The sequence below is a fragment of the Ambystoma mexicanum genome, chromosome 9, assembly GCF_040938575.1.
Source record: "Ambystoma mexicanum isolate Mex_15411 chromosome 9, UKY_AmexF1_1, whole genome shotgun sequence".
Lineage (NCBI taxonomy): Eukaryota > Metazoa > Chordata > Amphibia > Caudata > Ambystomatidae > Ambystoma > Ambystoma mexicanum.
The window spans coordinates 1078365902-1078386659 of NC_090931.1; the positions used below are offsets into that span (position 1 = coordinate 1078365902).

At 45.4% G+C, this 20758-nt stretch overlaps 1 protein-coding gene across 3 annotated transcripts in view; it reads left to right on the forward strand.

Annotated features, from left to right (window-relative positions):
- Nucleotides 1-20403, forward strand: part of ACVR1 (activin A receptor type 1) — a 903677-nt gene extending 883274 nt beyond the window's left edge. For 2 of the 3 annotated variants that reach the window (XM_069616400.1, XM_069616401.1), the window contains one exon: nt 18648-19696. In XM_069616400.1, coding sequence (XP_069472501.1) covers nt 18648-18782 — 135 coding nt within the window. In that variant the 3' untranslated portion in view covers nt 18783-19696. Of the gene's footprint in view, nt 1-18647 lie in introns of all 3 variants that reach the window. The other variant, XM_069616402.1, reaches the window with a different exon arrangement.
- The last annotated feature ends 355 nt before the right edge of the window (nt 20404-20758 follow it).

The following is a 20758-nucleotide window of genomic DNA, read 5'->3' on the forward strand; positions in this document are numbered from 1 at the left end:
ACCTGTGCTGCATGTGTTAGAAATAAAAAAGCTGGTGAAGAAACAAGGCCGCAATGCATTAAAAATGAAACCTGCATTTAGAAATTGCATTTAGAAATTGTAAATCATAGATATGTTCTATAAAGAGAGGCCAAGTCCAATTGGTTTAATCTTATATTAGAGTTTGATCTATACATAAAATATATTGATTTATAGCGGTGATTTCCACCAGGGCTCTTGCCTTTTAGATGGTTTCCTTAATCTATGATTTTAATGCTCATCTGAGGAATCTGAGATGATGCAAACTAAATTCTGATTTATGAACATATGTTAAAGGGACTATAAACTTTTTGTAAAAGAAAGCGAGTGGTTTCTGCTTCTTTGGTCAAAGGAAGAGTTATACTGATTCAAGTAGATCTGTACCTTGGAAGGAAGGAAGATGGAAGTTAAGTTAAAATCCATAATTTTTCTCAAGGATTTATTTGCCTACTGATTCCCTGGTCTCTATTTGAATGTCCTTTATGGAGCCAATAAAGATTTTAGTAGTGGGTTGATTCCTATATATATATATATTGTACAACACCCACCGTTTCTCAACCATTTTCTTGCTCTAATGGCATAAATGAAATGTTCACCATTTAATTACAAAGCTGCCTACCATGGTAGTAGTAGTAGTAGTTGTCGTTGAGGCATCTTTGGTGCTTTTACTTATTGCCAGCCGTTATGAAGTATCATATTAACTTTGCCCTTGTGGTAGGTCAATCTTCAACCACCCTGTGTATCCTGTATGTTTTGTTGTTCCACTAACTGGAACTGGGCAACTTTGAGCTGCCTTCCTTCTTTCCAAAAGTGAGGGTTTGCTCGTTTCTGGCATTTGATTCTCTTGATCATAGAGAAATGTCATTTCATTACTTTTAACATGAAGCGCTCTAAAGTGTTCTTGCAAAATCACTGCATCTAAAGGCACTATTGGATAACTTTAGTTGAGATTACAAATAGACATGGTTACTGAATCTTTTGTTAGGTTGTTTACAGGAGAACACGTTTTTGTTTTCAATGTGAAACGTTTGTCAACCCAAATCCTGTCTAGCATGACTTAATTTGAAAGTTTAAATAGTTTCTTTCAAACAATGCCCCGATTAAACTACTACCCAATTGCAAATTACTTGGGATTAATGGGAAGTCAGTGGCTTCACTTTGTGCCGGTGTGCCGCTCTGTGACTTGTGCCCCTGGACCAAATGCCTTCAGGTTTGTGTGCCGCTGGCATTACTGTATTGGGCTCAGTTTGGGGGATGGATTGCTCTCCCTTATTTCCCGAGTTATTTTACCACTGGCCCTCTTCTTGCCAGTGCTCCCACACACCAGTGTTGCCAAATACCTTTTCGGAAGAATTGTCCCCTTGTGGGTTTCCTAAAAGGCTTCCTCACATGCCACACCACCATCATATCACTGAACACACATTTTTACATCCTGTTTGGTGGCCAGTGTTCATTGCTCTGACCTCAAATAATTATTTTGTGACTGTGAGCTACATTTGAGGCCTGCAGGTGTGAGGCGCTATATAAAAATAATGAATAGATTTGTTACCATTTCTTTTTATGGGGTTAGAATGTTTAGGCTCTTACCTACAAAATCTCTCCATACATGTTCCTAGAGGTTTTTTCTAGGGGGTTTATGGACTACCCATGTGTGCCACATCTGAATACCTCATTTACCATTATACTTGAAAAGGAAGCAGCTGCTGATTTCCTTATTTTAGTTTTGAAAATTGCTCTTAACCCATTCCTTCTCTACCAATGGATCTTCCATAGATTTACATGTTGGATGAATATTCCCCATCAGGTCGGGAATCCTAGGTAACAGAGCAGTTTTTATTTCAATTGTAAAAATGCAATTACTTTAGTGTTTTCAGTTGCTGTTGGTCATCTTGCTCTGCAAACAATAGGCAACATGCACCTCCCTTAGAGGATCACTTAGGATTTTCTACTGCACGTTCAAGTGTTGGGAGTCCTCTACAAGTTCTCTGTGTTTCTTCAATGTTTTATAAACGACAACTCAATGGATTCTTTTGATTTTTTTTTCCCATTATTTCGACATCCTCTTCAGAGGAGGCCGCTCTAGCACACCTCAGTCCAACTGTTGTCAGCTTTGTGGACATCAGGCCTCTTAATTCTCTTCTGCTGCCATGGCCTTTTCAAGGCATGCTCCACCTGTCATTTGAAGAATTTCTGTGGAGGAGTAGCATGAGCAGTGCATATGCTGCCTGTATCCGGAGCACGATGTAAACACCTGCTTAATTTGTCACTCCTTTCCACCAGAACCCTCGAAGACCGTCATCCAAGGTTAGTGACTTGGTTGGATAAGGGTACCATTGCCTCGGACACTGCTTCCATTCAGAGTCCGGCCTCCCTTCTCGACTGACCCCAAGAGCGTACTCACTCTTCCAAGAGCTTAAGTCTCATGAGGTTGTGCCTCAAGGTAAGGGGTTGAGGAATGACCATTGCACCCATGCTCAGGTTGCCCCTGTGGAATGGGGCAGCATTAAACAATCTACTCAACTGCTTCGAAACACTCAACAAAATCTCTAGCGACCATACCATCAACACCATCTTCGTCAACCCATAGATCCAAGACTTCGTGCACCACGTTGTTGACCATGCTAACAACCTCCTAGTTGTTGACCCCAGGCTTTATCCACCACACCATCGACTATGACCCAGTCGACGGCAGTCTCGCCAGCGATAGTTCAGTCAACAACGATTATATTGACCACTATGATGATTACAGTTGCATAGGTGCCGGTGGCTCCGATTGCACCATCTTCCATGGCAACCAACTTGCCTGGTAGATGCAAGCATCCTTTGTTTACGCTGGCTCCATATGTCCCACCAGTTATTCCAGGTCCCTCACAGGTGCCTCCTGAAGAGAACATGGATTTTAACGGCCCAGAAGGTGTTGGTTTTTTCCATAGAAAATGAGGAAGACTCTCCTTACAACCGCTTCACACTCCTCATGCATTGGTCTTTGTGCAAGCTACGTCTGCTCCTGCTCCACCTGATCTCTCAATGGAGAAATTGTATGCCTTTCAAACATTGGTGTCAACACTGCAGTTCAGGGTGCCTCTGATAACCACCAGTTGAGGACCCACAACACATGACTACAGATTTTCCTGCACCTCCTAGGTACCATGACTGTGTCCCAGTACCAGTTCCTCTACATCTGCCACATGTCCTGGGCACTGAATCAGTCGAGGAGGTCTCATTGGGGGATACCCCCAACCCCCATCTACTTCAACAGAGAAATTTGATTGCCTCATCCTGGCTGATGGTGGTGAGCTGGACTGACTTCCCTGATGAAATCTGTACTTTCCATACCACCATGTCCAAGGCCAGCAGGATGTTCGATTTGCTCCCCAGAGAGCAAAGACTAGAAGACTTCCTATACCAACAGAGGAAACGACCAAGGAAGATGCTCTCAATCCCAGCCTTCGAAGAAATTTGGTAGGATGGTCTTCTCAACATGATGTATCCTTTGGCAGCCCCTCCCAAAAAGGATAGGGTGCCGGACTTATCCCCAAATGTCTCCATATACAACCCAGCCTGTCGTGTCGGCAGCAGGTTGCAAGCACTCGGCTAACTCCTCTTCTCTGTGTGCGGTACCACCGGATAAAGAGGGGGAGACAGTTGGATACCTTTGGAAAGTGGATTGTATCCACAGTCACCACCACAACTAAGGTGGCCAACTCTTTGGCGATCATGTGCCGTTTTGACCGGTAACTAATGTACAAGATGGTATCCATTCTTGCCGGATCAGAAGGGTGGGGCCTTTAAGCTTCTGCATGAAGGAGAAGCCACTTCAGACCATGCCATCTCTTGGCAGTGAACAGTACGGCTACCAGATTTCGGCAGATGGGAAACTATATATAGTCCTACGCTGGCAAGGTTGGTTGAAAGCAACAAACCTTTGTCAGGATGTCCAAGCCCAGGATATTGTTGGAAAAAAAGTAGATGACACTTTGCAAGCTATTAAGACCAGTACTGACACTGCACGATCTTAGGAGACACTCCATAGTATTTCCTAGACTGAAAGGACTATTTCTTCATGGCATCACAGGACTTTCGGCTTTCCTGTCGCTCTGTCGCTCGCATTCCTATCGCTCCTCAATCTATGCCTCTGGAGATGGCTACAGTGGAAAGTTTGAATCCTACAAAGGAAACCAGCACTTACGAACGTCCTCCCAGCCAAGAGCACACTCTAGTACAGGCCTGACCAGGCTGTGGAACCACCCATCCACTTTCACACTCCGTTGGGTGGGCACCTCTCGCACTTCTGTCAAAATTAGGGAAACATCACCACAGGCAAGTGGATGCTAGCCTTGCTTGGGTACAGTTACACCCTAGAATTCCTTTCTCAACCAACTAACATTCCAAGGAGGAATGCCCAGTGCTTCACCATGAAGCACACAACATCCTCTCCATGGGTGCAATAGAAAGCATCCCTTGTGCGCAGCAGATCCAAAAAGTGTGCTCGAGATATTTCCTGGTGAAGAAAGTCTGATGGTTGGTGCCCCATTCAGGACCTCCACCTCAACAAATTCATCCAGTTGTAAACATTCCATGTGGTCCCACTGCAAGATGAGTCAATTGCAGCAGGGTGATTTTCTTTCTACCCTGCTCTGGAAGACGCTTATTCCACATACCCATTCATCGCCACCACAGGAAGTTCTTGAGATTCACAGTGGCCGGCCTCCGCTACCAGTTCCAGGCCCTTGCATTTGGCCTCAAATTAGCACCAAAAGTCTTCACAAAATGCCTGGCTACAGCTGCACCGCACTTGCATCGTTTATTATTTTTTTTTAATAATAATTTCTGGGTACTTGTTTATCCCTATTTAGATGATTGGCCGGTCAGGGCACCATCCCTTCGTAAAGCCTGACTACATAGCAGGACAATAAGCTGCTTATCCTTGCTGGGTTTCTCCATAACTTAAAGGGAGTCCTGTTTGCTTCCTTCCCGGTAGATGCTGTTTCTGGTAGCCCATCTGAACAGTCTCTTGCAGCTTTATCCCAGCTCCTAACATGGTGAAGGCAATTCTGGCAAAGACCTGCCTACGCTCTAGGAAACACGTGATATCTCTCTGCGTCCTGAAATCCCTCCTGGGGATGATGTCTTCCTGTATTCCTCTAATTCAGCACTGTCTGCTCCCAAGGCCTGTTCAACTGTACCTGGACTCTCGCTGGAATGAGGTCTCCAGGACCTAGGAGGGCAACAGTGTCCCTCTTGCTCGCGTTCCACAAAACCATTCGCGGGTGGCAGATACCCTCCATTCGAGGGGATGGTGTCCTCCGACGTATTCCACATCTGACAGGTAATGACCACAGCTATGCTGCTTCGGAACATTTTCTGCAGAAGGTGTCCTGCGACGATGACATCGATACATTGTTCCTCGAGGGCCTCTGTCGAGGGTCGATGTCACCAGATGTTATATAAAGGACGCACGGCGCCTGTAGCCTCTGTTCTGTTTTTTCCGCAACGTGTTTGCTTTGGAATCTCGGCACGCTCGATTTCTTCTGTGCAAATATGTCTTCGTCTTCTTCTGCTACCCCGAAGTCGGGTTTTAAAAAGTGTCGGGACTGCGGGTCGAAGACTTTGGTGTCACGGCAAAAGCCACGGCACCGATGACTGTGAGGATTGTCAGTCCCTGACGTCTAAGGCCTTGCGGGAACAGAAGAAGAAATTGAAGGTAGGTAGGGTGTCTAAGCCCCATAAGTCAAAGTCCGCTGGGCTTTTGACGGATGACTCGAGGAGTGAGACTGTGTCGGCGAAAGTCCAGGGCTCGGTCTAGGAGTGGTTCCCGCCATTCCTCTGCCTCGTCAAGGCATTCTAGGAAGTGCCGTCACCGGTCGCCTTCCCCGTATTCGTCGGAGGAGGACTCCTCCTCTAGACGGTTGACTTGTCCCACCAAGTCTTCGTCGATGGCCGAATGGGAGTCATTCCGCCGGCAGATGTTGGCGATTTTCGAAGCGCAAGGCACAGTCCGTCCGCGCCTTCAAAAGAAGCTGGAAAGGAACGGGCTCGGCCCACCACTCGCACGCCTTCAGGCGGTCAGCGCGATCATCGGGAGCCGTCGAGGTCCCGCTCGGACAAGGGAGATCGCCATAGCCGTGCCAGGTCCAGGTCCTAGTCAACAATGCCATCGCTACTGTCGGAACCTGTGCAGCCTTCGAGGAAGGCGTCTATGCCATTGGCACCATGTCCATCGAGGGGCCTTCCCGAGGCTCCGCACTCGATGAGGTTGTTCGCGCCTCGGTCGACGTCGACGCCGAATCTATCGGTTCTTTCGACCCCGTTTGTGTGGGATTTGCCGGAGGTACCCCGGAGGGCTGTGGAAACTCAGAGGAAGGCTCTGAGTAAATCTGTAAGGCCTGTTTTTGAGCCCTATTCTGTTCCTCCTCCCAGATTGGATTTGTTCCAACCTTTGGATTATATTTCGGAGTTGGAGGAAGGGTCTGAGCAGGAGATGGTTGTGCCTCCTGATGACCTTGTGTATGGGCACAGTCAGTTGGAGGAACTCCGTCAGTCCCTGCATGACGCCAGTGGTCTTAACACCTCTCCGGAGGTGGAGTTTGGTAAGCCTGAGCCGGGGACGCATGCCGAATCCTCTTATAGGCGTCTCATGTCGAGGGTGACTGAATACTTGGGGTGGTCTGCTCCACCTGTTGATTTTGATCAGGATAATCTGACGGAGATCCTGGACCAAGGTCCACCCACTGACCCGGTGTTGCCATTTCATATGGCTTTGCAAAGAAGGGTGGTAGCGGTTTGGACTGCTCCGGAGAGTCTACCGGCAGTGAATAAGTCGGTTTTGAAAAAATACTGTCCAGCCAGTAGTGACCCCTGCTACTTGTCGACACACCCTACTCCGGAGAGTTTGGTGGTGCAGGCGGCTACGGACCCTGCAAAGCAGGCTGCGTACCCTACTATCCCTCCTGATGGGGACGATGAGCATTTTGATGGTTGGGCGAAGAAGGTATTTTCATCTGGGGGTATGGCTTTGACGGCAGCCAACTCCGTTCGTGCCTTGGCAAGATTCACTCACACTCTGTGGAATTGCGCATCCTTGGCAGCTGAGCATATTGCCGAAGGGGAGGAACGGAATGGTTTTCTAGCCCTCGTCAGTCGGTCCATGGCTGCGAGCATCGTGATACGCAGGTTTGTGTGGTTGCAGAAGTCAGGGTTTGCTCCTGATGTGCAATTTCGGCTTCTCAACATGCCCTTTAATGGTGTCCATCTGTTTGGCAGCAAGGCTGACGAGAGCCTTGAGAGGTTGCAGACCTCCAAAGCTGCAGCGAAGTCTTTGAGCGCTGCAGTACGTCAACCTCCCCTGTTTCATCCTAGGGTACAGCAATGGAGGGGAGGTTCCATTCGGTACTACTCTTCCTTTGGTAGTTCGAGAGGAGCTGCCAGTCAAAGGGGCCACCGTAGGAGTACCAGAGTTGGAAAGCAAGGTACTTGTGGTGCCAAAGCCGCTCGGGCAGTTGCCTCTTTGCCCTCAGGCACTGCCACAGCCGCGCCTGCTCGGTCATTAGGCCATGCCCCATGGTTCGCTTGTTGGGGGCAGACTTGCGCAGCATCTTGGAGAATGGCGGATGTGTGGGTTCTGGAGATCAAAACCCACAGCTACTGTCTTCCCTTCCGGCAGAGGCCTCACGACAATCCACCGGGGAAGCTCTTTGAAGCGTCTGGATCCGTTCCTTGCACAGGAAATCCTATCACTGCTGGAGAAAGGTGCCATAGAACTGGTGCCTGTAGCGGAGAGGAACAAGGGATGGTATTCCCCTTTTTATTTTATCCCGAAAAAATTGAGACCCATCATGGACTTGCATGGGCGGAACAAGCTCCTCAGGAAGGACAAGTTCAAGATTGTAACTCTTTCTCAAGTCCTCCAGGCCCTTCAACGTCAAGATTGGTTGGTGTCTGTCGACCTCAAGGATGCTTACTTTCATGTGCCGATTCATCCCAAGCACAGGAAGTACCTGAGGTTCGCGGTTGGCGACTCACACTTTCAGTTTCGGGTCCTGCCGTTCGGATTGACCTCCGCCCGAGGGTCTTCACCAAGCTGATGGTGGTGGTGGCAGCGTATCTCAGGAAAAGGGGGATTCACATCTACCCCTACCTGGACGATAGATCAGGGCACGCTCGCCCAAGCAAGTCCTAGATCTGTTAGTCACCTCCCACTCCCTTCACAAGCTGGGCTTCTCCCTCAATTTAAAGAAGTCCCATTTCACACCTACCCAACGTCTCCAGTACATCGGAGCAGTGCTAGACACGTGAGGGCTCATCACATTCTGCTGATGGTGGACAAGTTTCAACGTGCCCAGAGTCTCCCGGCGTTCAAGTTCTTGAGGTTGCTCGGCCTCATGGCAGCCTGCATTTTCCTGATGCCAGAGGCCAGGCTGCAGATGAGATCTCTGCAGTGGGCTCTCAAGATGCAGTGGTTGCAGTTCTCCGGCAGGATGTCGGATCCCGTTCAGATTCCGCCCTCCGTCGCACAGGATCTCCCTTTACAGGCAGTCTGATGAAGGGAGCTCTGTTTTGGCAGCCTTGGCCGGGGGTGACGATCGTGACGGACGCATCCCTCATGGGTTGGGGAGCTCATGCCAACCAGTTGACAGCCAGCGGCCGTTGGTCTCTGGAGTCCAGACTTCACATCAATCTGTTAGAGCTGCGGGCTGTCAGGCTAGCCCTGAAGGCTTTTCAGCCATCTGTGCGGGGGAAGAATGTCCTGATTATGACGGACAATACAGTGGCCATGCACTACCTCAACAAAAAAGGAGGGGGCAGGATCACTCCCGTTGTGCAGGGAGGCAATGCAGCTTTGGTTCTGGGCCATCCAGCAGGACATTTCGATCTCGGCAGTTCAGCTGGCTGGAGACAAACACGGCAGCGGATGCTCTGAGCAGGCAGAGCACGGTCTCTCACGAGTGGGAGCTGGCTCGGGAAGTTCACCACAGAAGATCATGCAAATGTTCTTTTTCCGAAGCAGCACAGCTGTGGTCATTACCTGTCATAGATGTGGAATACGTCGGAGGAACATCCCATCGAAAGAACATTACCAGATAAGGTAAGTAACTTGTTCATCTTACTCAGGGTGCCCTTTTCCGCCCCCACCTCTCCAAGGCATGGTGACTACTGGTGCCACCCTGGAGGGTTGGGGGGTAGGGGAGGGGACCGATTCCAGCAATTACCACGCAAGAGGTCTCTGGTCCCAAGAAGACAAACTGCTACACAGGAAAGTCATGAATTGAGATCTGTGTTCTGGGCACTGAAGTCGCTCCATCTCAAAGAGAAAGTTGTTTGGGCGTTTACGGACAACACCAACATGTTCTACTTTCGAAAAGGGGTGGCACCCGATCTCTTCGCCTCTCCGTGGAAGCTTAAGATTTATTGAGGGGACTCTAGCTCACGGGATGTTCCTGTTGCCATTCCATCTGCTAGACATTCACAACTCAATAGCTGATTCCCTCAGCAGGGAACAATGCTCTTGCCACGAGTCAGAGCTTTGCCATGAGTCATATGCTGCGCATCTTCCAAATGTCCGGTGTCCCGGAGATCAACCTTTTCGCCATCAAAGAAAATGCAAAGTGCAAGGCATTCACCCGCAGTTCCCACAGTTTGGAAGCTTTGGGGATGCTTTCTCATTTCCATGGCCGAACCCACTCCTTTATGCATTAACGCTGTTTCCGAGGGGTTTGTACACCTTCACTCAAAGTCAGTGCAGACTGATTTTGGTGGTGCCGTGTTGGCAGAGACTCGTCTGGTTCTCAGAGCTCCTCAGCCTCTGGTCGACACCTCTCATTAGATTGCCACCAGTTTTCAACTTCCTATTCAGGGACAAAGGAGTAGACCTGCACCAGAACCCGGCCCCCCTCAACCTGAAGCTCTGGCTCCAGTTTCCCTAGAATTTGGACAAATTCCCATGCCTGAAGACAGCAGGGATTTCCTCGCAAAAGCGTATGTATTGTCGACAGTTTCATGCTATAATAATAAATCGAAGCGGTTTACTACATGGTACGCAACAAATTTTCATTCTTTGCGCTTCCAGCCGCAGGAGTGCTGCCATACCAATGCTTGTGAGCAGGAGTTACAGGTAAGTCACCTCTTCCTTTTCACTGGAATGTATGTTTCTCCCATCCATCATTTAAAATCGCAATATCCTCTATTCCTTAATGCAAGGAAAGTGCTAACAATGTGTAAAATCCTCATTTTACCTGCACTTAAGACACTGGTCTTACATTTTGTTTGCTTGTTGCAATATAGTCAGTTAATGTTTTTCATTCTTTCCAGGTAAATAAAATCACTGTAAAATGTGTTTAATGGTTATCCATGAGCAACCTATTTTATTGAGTTCTTTGATGGAGTACTCTTCAAAGGACAAAAGTTGAGCACAATTTAATCACAGCCATGCTATTTTGATACCTCCCCCTGAAAACCAGTTGTTGATTGCCTTAAACCACCATAATTGGTTAAAGTCCTAGTTGCCATCCTATTATTGGGTATTGGGAAGTTGGTTCATTTATACATTTGCATGTAGCATGCTATATTGCTTACATGCCAATAACGGGGAAATGTATACTTTATGCAAATAGCTGAATGCTGTTTATCCATGATACCCGGACACCACACACTTATCAAACACCAATCATGGCTCTGGATTCCCACAAGCACCACCAGCTGAAACGCAGCCCTTCATATTGTTTTTCACACTATGAAATGTCACAGGATTGATTAGTCGCTATACCTGTCGTGTGCGGGAAAACAGGCAAATCGTACTCAAAGTAGTTGATGGAGACGCCACCATCACCTCTGACAGATTGGGATGCACTTATGGGAATTGTTATGGGAAGAATTGTGCCATGACTGTCTCGCCCCAGAAAACCAGGTGGGGGTTTCTTGTGCATTACTAAGGGAAGGCAATCAAGAACTAGCCCGGAATCGCACTGGAAGAACTTGAGGGATGGGCGAGTACCGCACATGGATAAACTATAGGGTGGGCCACCCAAAAAGTAACAATTGAGAAGGTTCATTAACTGCCCAATATCTTTGTGGATTCGCCATGCTATCCACCTAGAAGAGCCTGCAAGTATAGCCTATGCTCCTCTAGTTGCAATGAGTTGAAGCATATACTGTCGCTAAACATCTTATCGCAGCCTCAAGAATCGACATAAGAAGCCAAAACCTGACTGGGTGCACATACAACAAATCGCCACCATATCTGCTAGGTGCGTATAACTTACCACTCCGGTGGACACTGCGAGAAACCTGAAGGTGTCTTACTTATTAGTCTCCGGGGATCTGTCATCCAGGTTGCCACAAAAAGGCCATCGTTATTGGATCCAGTTCCTGGGGGTGGACTAGTGAAGAAGGATCACCTAGATGGGGGGGGGGGGCCCTCGGTGAGTGGAAGTGGGACACCGATGGGTGAGAGGCGGTATCCCCCTTCTTATACCTTTCCCCCATTCTACCGCATAGGATAATCCATCTACCCCTCGCCCCCCATTTCCGACACAAACATTTTCACCCACCGCGAAAGATGACAGACAAACACTAAAGCCATTTACCTTACATGTCCCAATGCCAGGGTCAGGCAAAGTCAAGCAATTGACCATAATCACACACACCTGACAGCCCTTTCCCTTCTCCACAGGGATAAAAGGTGGAGCACGAGGGCACAAAACGAGCAAGGCAAACTGCACAATTTGAGAGCTAACTCGGCACAGCAGTTCAAGAGGAGGAGAAAGATGGCGCGAACCGAGAAGGTGATGAGGAGAGAAGCGACCTTGCCCTTTCCAAGCCACTCCTGTGAAACCTGCACAGAAGGAAACGTAAGACCGCCAACAATAGCCAGCGTGTGTTGCAGCAGATGTCAACGGTACATGAGGCCCTCCTCCGATGATAACCAAGCCGAGGGGAGACGCTTGCCATTGTGGAACCAGCCTTAACTCCAGAGAAAAGAAAAGCTGATCGGTTCATTACAGCCAGTGAGTCGAGGGGAGAATCGATAAGAAACTGAACTGTGCTTGAACAAAAGTAGCGAAACGGCTAATTGAAGAAACTGCAAAGAACTGTTATTTTGATATGCGGGGGGAAGAGCCAGGGGACAGGGGAGGCAGACACCACGCAGGTGCTTGCTTGAGAAACTCTCAGCAAATAGCCTATCGTTGAAACTACCGTTACCAGAAGGCCTTAGGGAACAGCGCAAGAGACTTGGGTCGAAGTGGTCATGCGGGGGTCTAGCAAAATCCTCCGTACAGTTGAAAGTCTTTGACCAGCAAATGAAAGTGAAGCTAAGGGATGTGAATCCCGCATTTTGTGAATTGCGAAAGTTGGCAAGAGTGAACCCAACAGAGGGATGCTGATTAACAGGGGGCAAAGTCTGCAGTCCCAATATACAGTGTGTTGGCAAGAGTGAACCTGACAGAGGGAAGACCACAGTGAACTGTTTAAAAAGACATTAAGAATTGTGAATGGCACAGATGAGATTGTGTCAAAAGCCGTAATGAACCTGACGGAGGAAGGCTGACATTCAAGAGGTGTTTGAGCCCGGATGAGTGGAAGCCAAGGGTGAAGAACCATCACTCTAAAGACAAGTAGAATAGAAATGTTTTGCTATTTTGAATATATCAGGCCCTTGGAAGCAAGAGATTGAAACCCGAAGGTCCCGATATCGAAAGGAACTTTCTGGGAATCTGAGCCTGGAAGAGGGGGGATCCAGGGTTGAAAAGGCATTACCCAATGTGTACGCAGAAAGAAACTTTTGTTTATTATTTTTGGAAGACATCAGATCCTCGGAGTCAAGAGACTTTTTGTAGAAAAGAGACTTAACCACCGAAGGTCCGATAGTTGAAAGTGGAAGTGTTAGCTCATGCTGGGAAAGCTCGAGCGTGCACTGTGCTTCGGAGTCCTACCTTGTCCCGTGCTCAAAACGTGGGGAGGGGAGACCCTCACTACTGCATCCTGACTTATTTGTGGACACTTCTTTCTTTCCTGTGAACCTTATCCCACACTCCTTGTTTGTATTTAGCGTTAGGATTGGCAATATGTTTTTCTTAGTATAGGCCCCTTTTATTTGACAAGACGCCACTAGGACTGCCTTATTATTTTTTGATGGTCTTAGCTTGCCCCCATCTTAGGTTTAGATCAGGCAGTTTTCCAACTCGCATATACACAGTTAAATAAACACCCTTGAACTGTGATCACTTGTGTCTTGTCTTTACTCTTGCCACCATGAGTTCCTTACAAAACTGCCCTTGGGCATGGCTATGTGCACACATCAGAATAAAGCAAGAACTATGACAAATTTGGCGGTGCTGGTCACATAATTCTCTGCCTACTTACACCAGGCTCCACCTCAACACCTCTGTGTTAGGGAGAATTCTCATAAATGTGCTAATTCCCCTTACCTTTTGAGACCCCCAGCACCTATGCTGGATTTCTAGGACTTACATTTTTACCTGGGTAGACTGTGAACCTTTTTTTACCCACTCTTCCATGTATTTTGTGCTGTGTTGTACTTTTTTGTTCTTTGAAAATTGAGTTTTAGGTAACACCATAGGCATCTTTTGTTGTGTGTCACACAGCACCTTCAGTGCAGTGGCACAGGGATGTCTTTTAGACTTCCCAAGGTTTAAATACCTTCTCTCGGACTGACTACAGACTCCCAGAGCATATAAAGTTAAATTGACTTTATTAGTCTTTTTAAAGTCACTAGACCCAGCACACCCTGCCTTACAGCAGAGTGCTGGAGGAAATGCCTAGCTTTCCATGTGTCTAGAAAACTCATGTAGCATCGAAATGCTACCCTTTCCTCTTAAAATGGCTGGTGGCGGTGTTATTACCGAACTTTCCCCAACCGCAAACAGTTTAAACGCTTCGTTAGCTGAAATACACTGAAGCCATGTTTTTCAAGATGGCGTCTGAGCCCCCCTCTGTAAAAACATACTCTGCGTGACTTTTTTCGCCATTTCTTTTTGGAAAGGTCCTTCTTATGTTTGTCTCTGCGCAGCAAACCAGGTTTGGTCCCTTTGTTCCATTGCCTTTGGTGGGCTTCTGGACTGAAGCCTCGCCTCTGACGCCGGAGTGTCTGGGGTGGGCAGGAGGTGAGGGAGGAGCCCGAAACACCCTGTGCTTGGTCTCCTAGGAGACCTGAATGCAATCTGGCGTGATTGGATGGCTGGCTGTCCGGCAAGGACAGCCACCCTGCTTTTTGTGTGGCAACTAGGCTGGAATGAATGGGAGCAAACTGTTTAAAAGCAGGTCTCTGGGACTTGGAAGGCAGAGTCGATCACTGGAACGAAAGAACCGAAGATGAGCTGAAGGAAGACTGCTGCAACTCCTGGACCGTTGGTATTCCCGGTAAAGCCTTGCTGCAGGTCCGAACAGCCTGAAACTCCCTCGACAGAGAAGCCCTGCAAGGACGACTTCTTCCCTTGAGCTGGTGGGAACAACCTCTCGTAAGCCTTCTGATCCCCGAACCTATACTGGTAGAATTTTCTCAGAGTGCTGTGGAAAACCGGGTAGCCAGTGGGAAGCAATACAGATGGTCTTTAAGGCATTCACACCTTTAACTGATGAATTTGCTGAGTTACTGGACTCGAACCCGAGCAGTGCAGGAACCTCCCGACGTCGTCCTTCTTGTCCCCACGACTGAGGCACAGGAACAGCGAGATGTGCCAGACTGCCAGGATCACCAACCTCTGCTGCAGCTTTTCTTCATTTGATCGAGTTGTTGTGCAATTGTGGTGGAGAAATCCTTTATGACTCAGTGAAAGTTCGTACAACTTTCCCAACTTTGGAGTCTTGTTCGCTCCTAAACCGTCATCTAACTCTTTTTCATACAAACTACTTCTAAGAACTTTGGCAAAGACTTAACCATTTACTATCAGCACTGTGTTCTCCTATCGAAGACACTGAACCATTGACTTTGGCCAGGCCTTTTGAATTGTATTGCCTCTGCAAGTGAACTAAGACTCCTTGCCCTGCCAAATGATTCTGTAAATAAATGTATAATATTTTAACAAGAAACCTTGAGTAAGTGTTTGTTTGAACCACTGTGATTGAAAGTCCTTTGTGTAACATCTTATAATGCTCACATCCCTCTTGAGATAAGCCTGGCTGCTCAGCCCTGCTACCAACAACTGTGTGATACAGACTTATACCAAAGGTAGGGATGTGCTTACACCTCTAGTCTCAATTGTATGTAGTGTTCCCAAAGGGTACTGCATGTGATTCTGCCTAACACTCTGACATCAGTATGCAGAGAAGACCTATGACAAATTCAGGCATGCTGAACTCACATCAAGTCTCTAGCGCTCACACCATCTCCTGAATCCTCTCAGCACCCATCCTCCTGTCTGACCCCTGGTTTGCTCTCTACCAGAGCCTGGCCAGCTCTGCTAAGCCTTATTTAGCCAAATGCACACATGCATTCTAATCTTACTCCTTGACCTCCAACACTCTACTTCGGTTCCGAGGGCGTTCCCACCACCAACTCATTGAGACTATAATAATGGTAAAAAGGCGCTATATAAATGACAACTAAAATACAATACTCCAATTCTGTTGATGGGTTGTAGCTGAGGCTGGCCTTTTGCAATAATTAGAATGGTTTGTTTGGAATATGTAATGCCACTTGATATGACATCATAGCTTTTACCATGGATTTAATGCAATGTTTTTTCATTAATGTTTTATAGTTTTATTTATAAAAAAAACTGTTCAGTAATGTGTGTTTTCTGTGTACTAATGTCTTAAATGGCTTGGTATCTGAATACCTTTTAGATGAATCGGGAGGATAGCTCAGCGGCAGCGTGCGCGTCTTGGAAGCAAGATGACACGAAGCAACAACAGGTTCGATCCCCAGGTCCGCGCTTAGAAACCTCTGGGTGTTTAAGCGCGTTATAAATACGTAACTAAGACCAAAAAAAACAATTACACAACTAAGAAAAACAAACAATTCCTGTAACAGCGCCTCGATGCCTGCGGGCTGTGTGAGCGCTTTATAAATATAAAATAAATAAATAAAATGAATGTGTGTATATATAATTAAACATGTACAAATTGTTATTTGGAGGACCACTACACATCCGTTTGAAGATCCTCAGTCTTCCACAACCAGACCTAGGCAAAAAAGCCGACTGTGAGGGCTGCACTCCCTTTATCTAGTCAAATGACTAAACATTACTTAATGCAAGTCTCATAATGTTTGTGTTTTTAATGTGCCAAGTGAGACGCAATTCCTTGATATTTAAACAAATATTTGAGGCAATGTGGTCCGAATGCCAATGCATTTTGGACATCAAGTCCATCGGGGCAATTTCTTAATCAACAAGGTGATGGTCCTTAAAAACAAAGGGGCACCACAACGCATACGACCATACTATTGATAATACATTAAGCCACAATGATCCATGAAAAATGGGATCAGTGTGCAAAACACGTTTAGACAGACCAGTACAGAGCTGGTTGTGTGGGCACAATGGTGATGTTGTGACAGCATGGCAATATATTGAGGTAAGCCCAACAAAGGGAGGAATTTTGGGTCCACAGACTGGACTCCCTGGTTCCAAATGCGATGAATGAAGAGTTTAATCTAGACTGGTTTCTGTAAAAATTAAAATGGTGCTCACCTCTGGGGGTGTCATTTGACAGACAGCACTTGTATTCATAATATGCAAAAGATGGCGTCTAATGTTTTTATCCAATAAGATCTGGTGCTCTCATTATGAGCACGACCTTCGTACGGATACGAAGCATAAGATTTGTAATGTTTTTAATATCAGCATCCAGCATGTTTGCGTTGAGATTGGCACATTACCGCTGCAGTTAAATACCTAAAGGGTACCCATCCGAAGTGTATGCCTGATTTGATTATATTGGGTCATTACACATCTGTTTGGCGTTTTGGCAAACTATATAAGCAGAGGTTGGCAGTGCAGTAAGTAGCACAGACTGGGCAGACTTCTTCTCCACCCTCTAATATGTATCACTTGCCTTAAATAGAGCAAACTTTTCAGCTCAGAAGGGCTGTATATATCATAGCCATAAAATGAATTGTGACGGTCTACATGACCCCCAGTTTTGTTGATTCCGAGGCAACTAAATCCTTTTTTTTTTTTGTTTAAACTGGCTGCATTTTGACACTACATCAGTACCCGCAGTACTGTGGCGGCAACTAGGCACAAGTCTGAGCCTCGGCATCACGTGATACCTAGGCCACACTATCGTACAACATTAATTTTGTTGGGGCTGTCCTTCCAAATCTACAGGGACAGTCTGCATTTCACTTTGGCACTGGGATCGATTTTGCTTTCATGAATTTCATCATGTGACAGCCCATGCAATGGGAAGCTGGCCACGTGACCCACTGGCAGCGAGGACGGGTCCTCATAAGGCCACGGCCGAGTACACGCTGCACACTAGAGGTTTTGCGCATTCAGGATCTCGTGAATGAGGTAGCGGTTTGAAAGGTTGGCTCTCTTAACCTTACTTGTGTGTGCTGCTGGCTGGTCACAGTAGATAAGATCAGGGAACTAGCCTGCCGTGTGTTTGAAGTATGTGGATTTTATAAAATGTATCTTGACAGAATAATAAGCACATTAAATACCACAGTTTAGTCAACAGTAGACTGTATATCTGTGATCGAAGACCAGATGGGCAAGACTCCATGACCTTGTGGTGGTTTGATTTGCAATTGAACAAGAGCAGTATTACCAGATGAGGTGAAAATTGACTTTTTTTCTGTTATTTTTTCCTCTTTTCCATCCTTTTCATATATTGTTTGACTTTTTTTCCGTACTGTTCTCCTATATTTGCTCTGTGATTTAACAGTGACCATTTTTGTAAGGCAATTGTTTTACTGTGCCACATATGCATTTATTGAATGGGCTTATCCAATATGTTGCCATGCTTACACCATGGTTCCCAAACAACCAGCTCTATACCGGTCTGTCTAAACATGTTTTGCACACTGATCCCATTTTGCATGGATCATTCTGACTTGATGCATTATCAGTGGTTCGGTGGCATGCATTGTGGTGCTGGGCCGTTTTGTTTTTATGAAGTATCACTTTAATTAAGGAATTGCCCTGATGAAGGACGTTGATGTCTGAAATACATTGGCATTCTGGCCACATTGCCTCACATATTATTTAATTCAATCTCACGTTTTTCTTCTTAAACTACAAGGAATTGTCTTACTTGGCACATTATGAATAACACAAACCTTATACTTATGAGACACTCATTAAATAAGGTTGTCTAGTCATTTGACTAGGTGGAGGGAATGCAGCTCTCCCCGTCGGCCTTTTAGCCTAGGTCTAGTTGTAGAACATATGCAGGTATCCAGTGCAGAGGCACTTTTTGAGAGAGTATGCACCCCATGCGTAATTAATTTCATGACTACATGATGAACATAATTACAGTTAGCTTACTTAAGCTGTGTCAGCTCACACCTCCTACTACAAGATCCTCAATCTGTCATTTCTATCAAACATTGCAAAGACGTTAAACCCAGCAAGTGCATATATATGCTTTGTAACTCTTAAAATCGGTCATGGCTCTTTTATGTGCGACAGTTTTCCTGTAATGACTTTGTTCTTTCTCCACAGACCTTAACATCTCTTGCTAAGTTGATGAAGGAGTGTTGGTATCACAATCCATCTGCAAGACTAACCGCTCTACGGATCAAAAAGACTCTGACCAAAATTGATAATTCTTTAGATAAATTGAAATCTGACTGCTGAAGATATGTTGTATTGCTTTTGAGATGGAAACAAATTCATATACGGTTCGAAGTTATGCTTGCCTGATGAGGTATAAAATCAGTCCCATTTGACTCCTAAGGATGGTCGAACTTTCACAGTGACCACCTTCTGGGCAAGAGTCATTATTTGAAACACTACTCTGTGAATAGATGGGCATTTCACAGGCTGGCAGCCTTTAAAGATGTATCCTGGATGTACTGTTGCAACAATATGGTCGGAAGGAACGGAGAACGATTTAAGAACTGATCTGGGCATTAAACATGGATTTCAATATCTTTTGCAGTTCCCCAACTACATTAGGGAAAATATACGGAACTGATTAATATTGATCAGCAATATTGCCTGTGCTTCTCTTCCTTATTGCACTAGCAATTTTTTGCATTCCTTACTTGCACTGTTACTATTAATTTTAAAGACCAATGCCAAAACATCTGATTGGCTTTGTAGTCTTTTGAAATGTGTCTGAATAATACAATACAAAATTTGGCAAACAGAAAATGTAAAATTTAGATGCATTTTACACATGTACCGATGTTTACAATAATGCTGAACATTAGGAGGTTCCTGTTTATACAATATGTGCAAATATTTATTACTAGTGCACTTCAGTTTTCAAAAAACTGAATGGTGCATAAAGCTCAAGCTTATTTTATCGTGGCCTCTTAATTTCATATTACACACTGTTTTATAACACTAAGTATAATCTGAAATCGATTTTGTTCTATGTATTATCACGTTACAACTTAAGCTCACCTTGAAGTGCATTGTATTGGGTTTTGTGGTATGTATCAGTTTCAGTTTAAATGCTAAACCTATTCAGCTATCACTCACACAACCTCACACCAAGTATCATACTGATATAGGAAATAAAATAATTGAAGATTTTAATAGAAGTTAATATTATGAATTCTGTGAGGGGGGGAATGCATTACCTTTTAAGCTATTCAATACTGTAAGTGCATTATACACTCTGCCAGAAGAATAACTATTTTGTTTTAATCTACTTTTTGTATTTAGTAGTTATTTGTATAAATTAAATAGAATGTTTTCAAGTCCAGCATACGTGTTTCATGATACAGATTTGCAGAGCAGATTTACAACTAAGCATTTCTAGGATTCAATTTTAACACGTTTTTGCAAACCAGTTATGCAATTAACTAGCTAAACATCTCCTGGAATTGGATATCCAGTGATAAAGTTGATTGAAACAGTGTAAATTACAAGGTGTAAAATGTTAAATTCGTAAACCCTTGTGTACAAAATGTAGGGTTAAGTTGTGGTGAGATTGTGAGGATTTTCCTAATTGAAAGTGGATGAAAAAAGTGTGTGGTGTACATGTTGGAATGTTGGAGGTTGGGGTGTGTAATTGAGCAATGGTAAAAGAGGGTACATGAGACGAGTTATCAATTTTAAGAAATGTAACCTTTTTTTACACCATTTTTGACATTCACAAACAAAGATATGGTCAATTCGCATTATTGTAACTTAAATTTGTTTTATCGTTTTTGTAATACATTCATGTAACTTATTATTTGTACACATTTGGCAAATTGGACAAGTCTAACAAATAAACATGAGCAAACTGAAGCCATACACTAAAGCCGTAAACTGAAAAAAATCATTACACAACTTGAAAATGATCAAGTTCATATCAGTGTGCTCGTTTGTGTATGTATGTATGTATATTTGAGTCTTGTGAATCTGTTTTGACACAGACATGCTTTGCCTAAAATTCCATCTACTGATTGTACAGGAGTAGTGCAAGCGGTTTACTTAAAAGAAAAGGGGGGGGGGTTATTGACGGGGGAAATCCTGGCACAATATCCCTAATTTTCACATTCTCAGGTTGCGAGTAAACATGGAAAGACACCTATTTTTTTTACTCTGTTTTTTTACTCTAGCATTATTACTCATATGTCCCCGTCCCCTTTCCTCCATCCTTGTGGGCGTGCCCC